The 12,951-nt window shown below is 35.4% G+C and overlaps 1 protein-coding gene across 1 annotated transcript; it reads left to right on the forward strand.

The window, feature by feature from the left end:
- Positions 1–1,864: 1,864 nt before the first annotated feature.
- Positions 1,865–4,979, forward strand: LOC137728190 (endo-1,4-beta-xylanase 5-like). Its single transcript, XM_068467053.1, has 7 exons — positions 1,865–1,916; positions 2,194–2,240; positions 2,430–2,655; positions 2,841–3,007; positions 3,250–3,348; positions 3,631–4,422; positions 4,629–4,979. The coding sequence occupies exons 1-7, from the start codon at positions 1,865–1,867 to the stop codon at positions 4,977–4,979; spliced, it is 1,734 nt and encodes a 577-aa protein (XP_068323154.1).
- The last annotated feature ends 7,972 nt before the right edge of the window (positions 4,980–12,951 follow it).

Here is a 12,951-nt window from a genome sequence, read left to right on the forward strand (position 1 = left end):
GAGAAAATTTATTTTTGACGAATGAAACACGAAATCAATGTTTCGGAAGCTTCACATAAGGTAAGACTTCATATTATTTATTATTTTAGTGATTTTGACGACATTGATAATTATTTAATCTTGCTTTTGATGCGTTATTCAAGCTTTTATGTTCGTATTCATCTTGATGGAATTGAAAACAACCCACATATGCTTTAAATCTCAGGCGGCATCTTTTATCAAAATTTTAGTCGGCATTATTTGTCCAAATTAAAAGCTTTATAAGATTTGAGAAATGTGGGGTGTATAGAAAATATGGGGTACATATAGAAAATGTAAGGTGTATATTAAGAATGTGGGGTGTAAGAGTATTATGGGGAAGTAAGTGTGGTGTATTAAGATAATTTTTAATTGAAAAAGCAAATGTGGGGTTTATTAAGTATGTGAGGTTTATTCAACAATTTATGGGGTGTTAATATAATAAAACAAAATACTGGATTAATTAACAATGGGTTGCCAATATGGCTCACAGAACGGGATGTCGATAAAACCCAAATCAGGTAAAATTTTGAAAACCAAAACCTTGGCTTATGACATTTCCAAGCGCAGAAGTTTTACACTTGTTTAATTTGTTTGTAGGCTCAATATTTGGATGAGATACTAGCGATCGAGGGATATTCTTATCTTGTAGTTAAAGGGATCATCATGTTTGTAGGTCTATTTGTCAGCTGGTTTAATGTTACCAACCTTGCAGAATAACTGCAAAAACACGCATCAGGAGATGTGGATAAGCTGATTGAGGAATGGAACTCTGGAACTCAGGAAATCACAGCAGATGGTCAAAGATTTATCGATACTTCTTTGTTCCATGGAGATTATGACATAACTGCCGAAGATCACATCGCTAATACCTCGGCTACTCTAAGCCTTAGAGTTGCATAGGCTGAACCATAGGCCATTGTCCATGTTCATATTGATACTTGAAACTGAAACATCACAACGTGTACATATTAAGAAATATAGATCTCTACAGTATTATCACAAAATCCTGGCGCAACAACCTACAGAACAAAATCTTTATTGCCACATTAATTGGTTTCTCTTTATTTCTATTTAACAGCTTTTTTTTCCTTCCAAACAATAGACTTTTGGGAAGTTGGCCGAAAAAAACCATAGACTTTCGAGATTGGGGAGATTCGAACTCGAGCGCGTAACGGAGAACACCCACTTTAGCCAATGGGGTTAAACTAATGTCTGCAATTTCTACCCAAGAGTTTTCTCAATTGTTCAATTTTTACTAGAAAACTGTCATGGAGTACGAATTTAAATGAACCTAAAACACAAATTTATGTCCATTACATGGATAATCAAAGATTTAATAACATCAAATGTTCAGAAACGCCAGACAATTATTCTTTTTTCTTATTCATGCATTTACTACATAATACTAATTTTGAGAATGTTAAGATTTCATTTACCTTCAAATTCAATTAGCAGGGGGATGAATGTATCTATATTTGGTAATTAAAATCCCCATGATCTGTCATATATGAGAGCATCAAATGTGGGATGATGAAGAGAATTTGAACGAAATAGGGAGCATAAGTTTGGAAAATAATCATGTAAAAAAAAGTTTAGAAATTAATATACCAATTACACAATTCTATAGTACATTATAAATACCACATAATGTTGTGTTTTGAAGATTGATTAATTGTTCTGTGGACTGCAGGGTTTCCTTCCTCCTTTTGCATTAATTGTTCAGTATTTGCTCCAAACTTTATTTTCTTCACTTGTGACATTACCGTCATTCTTCCACAAAATTTGAACCATATTTTTCGATCGGGTGAGGAAGGAAGGCCGTTGGTGTTGTGAAGTGATCAAGATGTTCACAACAGCTTGCACCTTATTGCTTTCATGCATTGTTCTCTTTCTCGGTCTCTCTCTCTCTCTCTCTCTCTCTCTCTCACGCACAAGCATAAGATTGCCGAAAATATAATGCGCCAACCAAATATGGAAAAGAGAAAGATTGTTTGCATGTTATTTGAACAAAATATTCTTAATTGTACAAAAAGAAAACTGATTAAGCATTAATTAGGATGTTAATCTTGTTTATTTAGAAGCTATTTTCCTCCTTTAGTTTGGGTATCATACTGCAATCAATTTTTCTGTCGTATAAATTCTTGCTTATGTAAACCTTTACAACTGCTACAGGGCATGGAACCCACGCTTCGTCGTACAACTACTCGACAACTACAAAAGCAAGAATCAACTCCTAAACTGTCCACAATTATTATTTATTTTGCTTACAAAAGTTTGTCACTATAACAATTAAATTTGGAAATACATATCAGTACCAGCTTCAGCAAGTCTTTGAAACATTGTTTAAAGTTAACATAGGCCAAAAGCTGATTTTTTTTATGCCTTTTCTATAAATTTTGATCAAACAGTGCTTGGTAGAACCACTAGGTCCTTTGCATGGAGGAGGAATTATGGTAAATCCAGAATTTAATCACAACACAGAAGGATGGAAAGCTTTCGGAGAAGGGAGGATAGAAGTACGAAGAACGTCAAAGCATGGAAACAGGTTCATTGTGGCACACAATAGAACACATCCATTAGACAGTTTCTCGCAGATGGTTCAAGTCGAGGAAGGGAAAATCTACAGCTTTTCTGGTAACTAGTTAAAAAGCTTTATGGAATACAATTTATGTCTCGTACGGTTTTAAGATTTGGCTACTTGTTTCTTCTGATAGTGTTCAGGTGATTTAATTACTTTTTGCAGGATTTTTTTAGTGATTTAATCATGTAAATCATTACATGATTCTTACTTGATTGTGCCAAACTATGAAAACTTTCAGCTTCTGTTCAAGTCAGTGAAGGAAGTGAGATTGTAGCTGTTGTTTTTAAGTTTCCCAATGGAGATATTGTACCTGGTGGCGATGTAATAGCTGAGAAAGGATGCTGGACCCTGCTAAAAGGTGGCATAGTAGCAAATTTCACAACCCCAATTGAGATTCTATTCGAGGTATGTTGAAATTTGATTTTGACTTTAACCATCTTGTTTTGGCAACCTTTGTGTTGTATATAATCACCGCAACTGATTAGAAATTCAAAAGTTCTCCCATTTTGTTCAGGATTTTATTCATCTGATAAAACTACAAACTTAAAAAAGAATCATTGCTTTCGAATTGATGCCACCGCCATCAGAAGGTCAAAATTAAATGAGTTTGCTGACTGATTATGCTTTTCATGTATCATTTCATGTAGGCTGAAAATACATCAGTTGAAATATGGATGGACAATGTCTCATTGCAACCTTTCACCAAGGATGAATGGAGATCCCATCAAGACAACAGCATCAATGAGGTAAACCCAAGCATGATGAATCACATCTATTTAACATCAATGGTGTATACTTAGTAATAGAATCTATGGATAACACGCTAGATTGATTACAATATCATAACTTAAATAGCTAGAATCATTCCAGAATTATCAAACAGATATCTACTTAAAAATGAGTCATTTTCCCCTTCTTGGTCTGCATTATACTTACATATGAGGGGGAATTTGATCGCTTTAACGGGATCTGTGACCATGTCATCTCATGTAATTTCATGACAATTTTGATCACTTAAATCCCTGCAGGTACGTAAGAAAAGGGTGAAGTTGCAACTAACTCAAGCAAGTAAAGCTCCTCTAAAAGGAGCTAAGGTCTCCATCAAGCAAGTCAAGTCACACTTCCCATTTGGGTGTGGAATGAACCATTTCATCCTCACAAGCCCTGATTACCAGAATTGGTTCACGTCAAGGTTCAAATGGACAACTTTCACCAATGAGATGAAGTGGTACAGCACTGAGAAAACACAAGGCCAAGAAAACTATACCATTGCAGATGACATGGTTAAATTTGCACAACAGAATGGAATTTCGATTAGAGGCCACAACGTCTTCTGGGACAATGCCAACGCCCAGCCCAACTGGGTTAAATCCCTTTCCCCCGAGGAATTACGAAAAGCAGCAGAAAAGAGAATCAACTCAGTGGTTTCTAGGTACAGAGGAAAATTGATTGCTTGGGATGTAGTGAATGAGAATCTTCATTTCAGATTCTTTGAGGACAAACTTGGCAAAAATGCTTCTGCAGAATTCTACTTCACAGCTCAACAGCTTGATCCTAGTACAGTTATGTTCATGAATGAGTATAACTCCATCGAATATAGTAAAGACACAAAAGCAGGTGCGGCCAACTATAAGAAGAAACTTGAAGAGATTTTATCGTATCCCAGAAATGCAAATCTATCAGCAGGAATAGGGCTGCAAGGCCACTTTGTTTCTGGTCAGCCAAACCTTGCTTACATGAGATCTACTATAGACATGTTAGGGGCAACAGGACTGCCAATATGGCTTACAGAAGTGGATGTGGCAAAAGACCCTAATCAGGTATTCTAATTTTTTTAAAGCAGTAAGCAACGGGGACATGTGCAAATAGGATCGGTTACGAAATTTTAATAAAAATAGAATCGGGGCCATTTCATTGTAGGTTTAGTGTTTCTTCAGTTCTATTTGTGCGTATTTTTCCAAAAAAAAAAAAAATGGTATGACATTTTGAAATGCAGAGGTTGTACACTTGTTTAATTTGTTGGCAGGCTCAATATTTGGAAGAGATACTAAGGGAGGGATATTCTCATCCTGCGGTTAAAGGGATCATCATGTTTGTAGGTCCATTGTCAGCGGGTTTTAATGTTACCACCCTTGCAGATAACAACTTCAAAAATACTCCATCAGGAGATGTTGTGGATAAGCTGATTGCTGAGTGGAGGTCTGGGACTCAAGAAATCACAGCAAATGATCGAGGCTTTGTTGATTTTTCCTTGTTTCATGGAGATTATGAGATAACTGTAGAAGACCACATCACCAATTCTACACTTTCTTTGAACCTTAGGGTCACACAAACTGAACCACAGGAAATTGTTCGTATTGATACCCTGAAAGTCTAGCGAGCAATATCTCTACTACAACAATAATCGATTTTGAAAGTTTTTTTCTTTTTTTTTTTTTTTTTTTATCAATTTACAAATAATTTACATGCAGTACTCTTAACTCTTTGTCACGATCTTCTTTCTTATACTCTTTACGCCGCTCTTCTTCTTATATACTCTTTCAAAAGTTTAAGATATGTTCGTACTCAGGCCATTTGGAAGTACTTTTTAAATGACTGAAAACGCTTTTAGAGAAATGTTTTTTGTTTCCAAAGGCACTTGAAGTGCTCTATGTGAGAATTGAAAAAATGCAAAGAATATTCAGAAAAGAATGCAGAGAGAATTAGAGAGAGAGCTTAAGAGTTTTTGTGAATTGTTCTTTCTTCATTAACGAGTAATTGTTTTATTACAAAGAGTCTTATTTACTAATCCACTACAAAGATTGCTAGTTAAGCTAATACAATGTGCTAGCATCATATTACAACAAACTACAATCCTAACAACCTTCATAACAACCCTCTTCATCTAATGACGCATGGCACAATCTTAACCATTGTATTCTTTTCACTTGGATCATCACTTTGATCACTAGCTTTGATATTGTTGCATATTCCCTCAAGGGAACTAAGCACGAGATTGCTGCAATGTTGCTAAAACAATGATGATGATAGCCCTTTGGTTAGAATGTCTGTGAATTGCTTGCAAAAAACACATGTTGAACATGAAGATCACTTCTTATGATTCTTTCTCGAACAAAATGGTAGTCAATTTTGATGTGCTTTGACTTGGAATGAAAGACTGGATTTGTAGACAATGTTATAGCCGAGATGTTGTTACAATATAGCATTAGAGATGTGAGAAGTGGAAGATGCAAATCACAAAAGAGCTGTCTTATCCACACAAGTTTAGCTGATGTGATAGTCAATGCCTGACACTCAGCTTCAGTATATGAGCGTGACATTGTATGTTGTTTCTTTGAGGCCTAAGATATTGGATTGGATCCCAAAAACACAACAAAAACGGAAGTAGAACTTCTATCATTGGGATCTCTTGCCTAATATGCATCATTGTATGCCTGGAGATGAAGTGGTCCTAATTTGAAGTGAATGCCACAGTCTGAAGTACCTTTGAGATATCTAAGAATTCTTTTAACAACTAAAACATGTGATTCCATTAGATTGTTTATAAACTAACATGCTTGATTGATAGAAAATGTTATATCAGGTCTTGTGAAGGTAAGATATTAAAGTGCACCTACAATGCTTATGTATTGCTCAAGGCTATGATATGGTTTTCCATCATCTTTTAATAACTTGATATGGCAAGCATGGTGTAGGACAAGGTTTACAATCCTGCATATCAACTTTTTCTATTAATTCTGATATATACTTTGATTGAGACACAAACAGCTGATGTGAAAATTATCTTGACACACAAATTAAACCCTATTTGTGACAATTGTAGTATATATGCAAGTAGGGATCGTTCTAACCGGGGATTAACTAGGGATGCTAATCTACTCTAAACTGACTTAAAAATACAAAACTAAACTTAAAAACACTTAACTAGACCTATATGACTCAAAACAAATTAAAAAGACTCAAAACAGCACAAAACAATCAAATAGACTCAAATTAGACTCTAAAGGGTGATTTGAACGAAATTTAACTTAGACTCAAAACTCTAATTTGGACAGATTCAAACACTTTTCTAACTAATCTAACACACTTAATAAAATGGGGAATTGATTTGGACGAAATTAATTAAATTGGACAGATTGTAAACTAAACAGATTAGGCACTAAATTAGGTGAATTGGATGGGAAAAAGGCTAGTTAGAGGGTCTTTCTCCACACATGCACATATGTAACACAAATTGATTTCCAGATTTTATCCCTTTAAACCATGAATGACAATGCCCCAAATTAACTGTGAAAAGCACAAATTAACTTTCAGATTTTCCTAGTTTCATTGAATTGGATGGAATACGCATCGACAATCAAATTATTCTTATCAAATTCCCTACATGAACTGCATAATAGAGATAAAATCAAAGATCATTAAGCTTTTTGAAAACCCTAAGCATTGACTAGGCATTCGTAACTATGAATTGCATGATACTCTTACCTAGAATTTGCTTAATACAATCATGACTAGTGATTTTCACTACTTGTGAATATAAGTTCATAACGATTAGGTGAAATTCCCTTATATCCTAGCATCAAATTCATGCATGAAAACTAAGTATGCATCCTTAATCAACACACAAGAACAAGTTCTCAATAAATCAATTAAGTAAATCACATCCACAATTCAAGAAACAAAATCTAGAGGAAATCAATTCATATAAAACATATGCCCATGGCTTTGAATTCACCTCTAACTAAGAAAAACTTAGTTACACATGTTCATAACAATTGAAAAGCAAATTAAAATAAACATGGAAACGAAACGAGGGAAGAAAAAACTCTGAAAGTCTCCAAGGGTTGTAGATTTCTTGCGGCACAAGATTGTCTTTCTCCTATGGAAGCCACGGCACTCCTTTTTCTCCCTAGGGTTTGTGGCACAAAAGTCTATTTCTGAATGGATGGTGAATGATGTGAATGAATGAATAAATTGAAGGATGAATGGCTGCCTAGGGTGTGTAGGGGGTGCGGCACCTTAAGTTTATATATATATATATATATATATATATATATATATATATATATATAGCATGGTAAAAACCCTAGGAATCAGAATTAGGGTTAAACCTAGCAGATACAAGTGATTTGGGCGCCCTAGGTTGCGGCAAAGGTTTTAAAATCAAGTCCTAACCCAATTAATTTCAGATATGAACCTATACAATCCAAATCCAAGAGGAAAAGGGCCAAATAAAATCAGAATCCAATCAGAAAAAGGTTTAAGAATTTCGTCCAAAATTGGGCCTTCTAGAAACTAAGTGTTTTATGGCTGATTTTGGATGTTCTAGAAGGCATAAAAAGGGGGAAAGGTGTGGCACCCTTTTAGGGTCAGATAAGGCTTCTAGAAATGAGGTTTTTAGGTCCACTTACAGCTAGGATGAAGGTGGAACAAGATTAGGTTAGGATAAGATAGGATAAGGTTTGGATAAGATAAGGTTGTTAGGATAAGTTTCCATATTTCTTGCTCTTTCCTTATCTTCTTTGTCTTGAACTTTCCTTTTCTGATTTGTGGCATGTTTCTAACCTCTTTTGACTCCAAATTCGTCCATCCACCTTGCTTCATATACAAGTTATCCATAATAAGCCCAAAACTGCTCTAAAAGGCTCAAAATTGCCTTTTCTTGCCAACTTTGTCATTAGGACCTACAAACAAACGAAAATAGCTTAAAACACTATAATAAGTAGTAATTAGCTCACTAAATATAAGGGAATAACATAGCTAAGTAGCATAAATATGCTCCTATCAAGAGCCTTTCTGGTGTATAACTAATTTGTAATCCCAAAAAGTAGTTCAATTGACCCAATTCTTTCATATCAAATTCTGCAGTGAGATCTTTAATGATTATTGATTAAAGTTGTTGATTGATGCATGTTAAATTCACATCATCTACATGTAGCAGCAATACCACAGTACCAAGTGATGAATACTTGACAAACAGAGATGGATCAACTCGTGAACTTTCAAACCCCAAATAAGAAACTTGTAAATCATTAATTCCATGATCTTAGAGCATGTTTAAGTCCAATAGAGAGACTTTTGTAACTTGCACACAAAGTTTGATGGATATTGGTCATTGATAAAACCTGGAGGCTGTTCCATGTAAACTTCTTCTTGGAGAACACCATGCAGAAAGTCATTTTTGACATCCAATTGCCTAAGAGGCCATTTGAATTAAGCAGCCAATGTAAGAAAACAAGCACATGGTTTAAGTTGAAACTTATATGTGTAATATGGTTTAAGTAATGGAAAACAATCACACCCAAAGATTTTCAAGTAACTTACACCAGGAACTTGACCATATAACAACAAATAGGGAGATTTCATTTTTAAAGTAGCACAAAGCATTTGATTGATTAAATAAGTTGCAGTAGCACAAGCATAAAACCAGAATTCGGAAAGAAGATGCGCAGTTTGTAGTAGAGTGATAACAGTCTCAATAATGTGTTTGTGTTTTCTTTTTGCAAGTCCATTATGTTCTGGGGTGTATGGACAAGAAATTAGTGTATAATTCCATTATCAAGAAGATAGCTTTTAAACTTGTTGCTTATATATTCATCACCCCCATCACTTTGAAAAACATTCATTTTTGCGGAGAATTGAGTACAGATATGCATTGAACTGAACAAATATTGGAAACACTTCTGTTTTTTTATGTAATGGAAAAATCCATGTATATCGAGTACATTCATCTATGAAACTTACATAGTACCTAAAACCTTCAACAAATAACAAGGGGGAATGTCCCCATACATCATTGTGAATGACTTCTAAAGGTTGACAGACTTATTTGAAGAATACAAGAAAGGTAGTTTGGCAATTTTTCCTTCTAAACAAGGTGTACAAATGTTTGCAGTACTATCTTGTGATGCAAGAACTTGATTATTGTGTAATATAACAGAAATGATTGTATTTGATGGATGTCCTAGTCTTTTGTGCCACAAGGTTGTATGTACTAGCTTTGCAAGATAGCATGCATGCTTGTGAGATGATGCAGATAACAACTGCTTTGGTATGTAAAATGGAATAGGATAATAGACATCCCTACATAACCCCTTGAGGAGTATTGTCCCTATGATCTTTTCCTGAACCCAAAAAGAAATTTCATCACATATAAACCTGCATATATTGTCTTTGCAGAGTTGATAAATGGAGAGTAAATGTTGTGACAATTTTGGAACATGAAGAACATTTTTTTAACTTAAGAGTATGATTTGGAGTATGCAATTTTGAAGAACCAACGTTGGTAATAGCCAAACTTGCACCATTAGCAATGGTTATTGTGTCAGTGCCTTGATATTGGTTAGCTAGCTCAAGATTAGCAAGCTCAGATGTCAATTGACATGTAGCTCCAATGTCAACAATTCAAAATTGATGTGGTGGAGCTGAAGGGTGATGATTCACATGCATGGCACTAAAAGAAAGTGCATGAGGCCTTCCTTGATAGGCAAAATTACCTTTGTGATAACATTAGATTGATGTATGCCCAAATTTCCAGTAAATCTAGCATTGAATAGGTGATGAAGAGCTATTAGAATAACATGTATGCCTTTGGAAATAGTCAGCTGCAATGTATCCTCTTTTGCTATAGATTTGGCATGTTGGAATTTCAAAATGATGGTCAGGACAAGTTGATTGATAAGGTTTAAGAGTGCCAAGAATTCCAAGGTAGTTGTTTGGTGTATTAAATCTTGACCTTGAATTGTAGCTTACTTTCCCTCTACCTTCACCTCTATAACTGTTGCTTTTGTATCTACCATTGTAACCACCAGTGTAGTTATGTGGACCATTATTGTAGCCACCATTTTGATTGCCGGTGTAATAACCTTGATTGTTTGAGCTATTTGGTTGAGTAAATCCACCCCCAGAAGATGAACCATATGTGTTCGACTCTGTGGAACTAGAACCAAGAACTAATGCTTTCCCTTTTGAAGCTTGAGTGCTTGTTACCATTGTAGTGCCAAAAGACATGCTAAACTCCAGAGATTGATTGATAGTTGCTTCTTCAGCAAGCAACTGAGAACGAAAATCTTTAATGGAGATGCCATTTTCCCTGCCTCTGATAACACATTGAAATGTGTTGTATTCTGCAGTGAGACCCTTGAGAGGAAGAACGATGATATCATCATCTTCAAAAATAACCCCAGCTGCTGCAAGATGATCTCTTGCATCTTTAATCTTTTGTGGGTACTCAGACATTGAATCAGACCTTTTTTTATGTTCTGAAGCTCAGTCTTTAATTGAAAGATACTTACTTTAGTCATACATGAGAACCTTTCCTTGAGATTCACCCACATTTCATTAGAACTAGTACAACTAGGGGTGGAAAAAAATACCTAAAATCCCAAACCGTACCGAAAAAAATCTTGAAACTGAACCAAAAAAATCCCAAATAGAAAATCCCAAAAATTTTGGTACCGATCCCGAACTTTTCGGTACAGGAATCGGCCTCACAATCTTATTTTTTCAATATTCCCAAATCGAACTGAAGTTAACATATATATAGTTTTAGTTATTATAAGTCGTTAGATTGGTTGAGAATTAATCTCAGCAGTTCATTCAAAATGAAACCCAACCTCACCTTCACCTTTACTCTTTAACCTCTCCGCCAAACTCTCTGACCTCACCTCACCTTCACTTCCTTCCCTCCCTACTCCTATACCCCTTTCAGTTCAGACCCACAAATCTCTCTCTCTTTCTCTCTCGACCTCCACTCTTTCATTCTCTCACCCTTACCTTCACACTACATCCAGACTCCAGCCTTCCATTTTCTTTTTGCATTTGACAACTTCCTCTGCATTCGATAATCAATACAGCCACCTTTGCTTCCTTCTACTTCTCTCTTCATTAAGGTAATATTCTTGTCTTCATCTGGTCATCTTGATGTGGTAAAGTCTGTTTGTGGCTTCAATTCGTTTTTAATTTGGGCATTTGAATTCTAAGGTTTTGGATTTGGGGGTTTTCAATTGCATTTGAAATTTGGGGTTTTTAATCATATGGTTCTTCTATAATTTGTTTATTTCCTCCTCAAAACTAGCAGACCCGAGCTCCTTCGCCTCCTCCACGAACTCGCTCTATGAAATAAGGACTTGCATGTTATCAAGCCCTGTAGTCGAAAGAGAAAAAGTGCAAATGTTTATTGTTTCATAAAGCTTTTTGCATAAGGGTTTGTGTTCCGCAATCTTCATTGAATCTAGCATTCTTCTTCAATAGTTTGTACTTTAATGACAGCAGCTGCAATTTGTGTTTCCAACAACATTGCTAGCAAGGCAAGTTTAAATAAATTCATTTTTTTTATCAGTTCACGGTATTAATTTTTCAAATTTTTAACCATGAAGCCTTCATAAAACATGGTGGATTAGATTTGTTTTATTAGCAAGAGACCATCCATATTTGAATTCTATGTTTCTTACAGTCCCCTCTCTTTCTTTACAGGCATGAAAGAATTTAGGCCAATGAGTTAGGTTTCTTGCCATTCTGGGGAGGATAGTTTTCTTTATTTTTCGATGAATGTTGTAATAGCATAATGTTTTGTCGAGACTTTCTCTGAATTCGTGTGTGCATTTGCTACTTTAGCTACACTATTTAGCTGTAAACGAAGTTTCTATGTTGTTGCGATTGTTTTGACGCATGAGCCCAAAACTATTTCAGGATTCCCGATTTGTCTCGAAATCCCGAAACTATTTCAGGATTCCCGAAAATTTGGTTTGGGATCGGTCTTGAAATTGGGATTCCCGAAAACTTCGGTTTGGGAATCGGGACAAAGGTTTCGATTCGGTATCCCATACCAAACCAGCCCTACTAATGATACAAGACATTGTAGTGGATGACAGAGTTGCAATAATGAGCTGCATAATTGTACAATCATGCAGTTTTCAAACTTGGTAGGCATCTGTCTCCACACCTTCCACATTTGAATCATTGACAAATCTTGATGGACATTTCTTGGTGCCATCCAAAAATTCCCATATCCCATGACCTTTAACAAGTAATGTGATTTGAAAAAACCATGTCAAGTAGTTGGTGTCATCCAATTTTATTGTAATAGATGTTGATACTATTGGAATAAGACTAGTGCTATTGTAACCATTGTTGTAGAAAGAGAGAAATTTCTTCACTGCTACGTTTTATCAAACAGTTGATCTTCGTGATTAAGAACTCTAATTTTCTTGTGAATTTGATGATTGTACTTGCCCAATTTCATCTCAGAAGGTGTACAAACTACAAACTAGAGGATTAAGAAGAGAACAGAGAAATTTTCAATGAGATTGCAGGAGCGCCGGATTATTTCTTGGCGATACCATGTGAGA

Source organism: Pyrus communis, chromosome 3, assembly GCF_963583255.1.
Source record: "Pyrus communis chromosome 3, drPyrComm1.1, whole genome shotgun sequence".
NCBI classification, from domain to species: domain Eukaryota; kingdom Viridiplantae; phylum Streptophyta; class Magnoliopsida; order Rosales; family Rosaceae; genus Pyrus; species Pyrus communis.

Excerpts from the sequence above, each read along its gene's own strand:
- LOC137728190 (XM_068467053.1), top strand. The coding sequence starts at position 1,865 with ATGTTCACAACAGCTTGCACCTTATTGCTTTCATGCATTGTTCTCTTT. Across the intron at positions 1,917-2,193 it reads ATGCATTGTTCTCTTTCTCG|GGCATGGAACCCACGCTTCG; the intron begins GTCTCTCTCTCT and ends CAACTGCTACAG. Across the intron at positions 3,349-3,630 it reads AAGACAACAGCATCAATGAG|GTACGTAAGAAAAGGGTGAA; the intron begins GTAAACCCAAGC and ends AAATCCCTGCAG.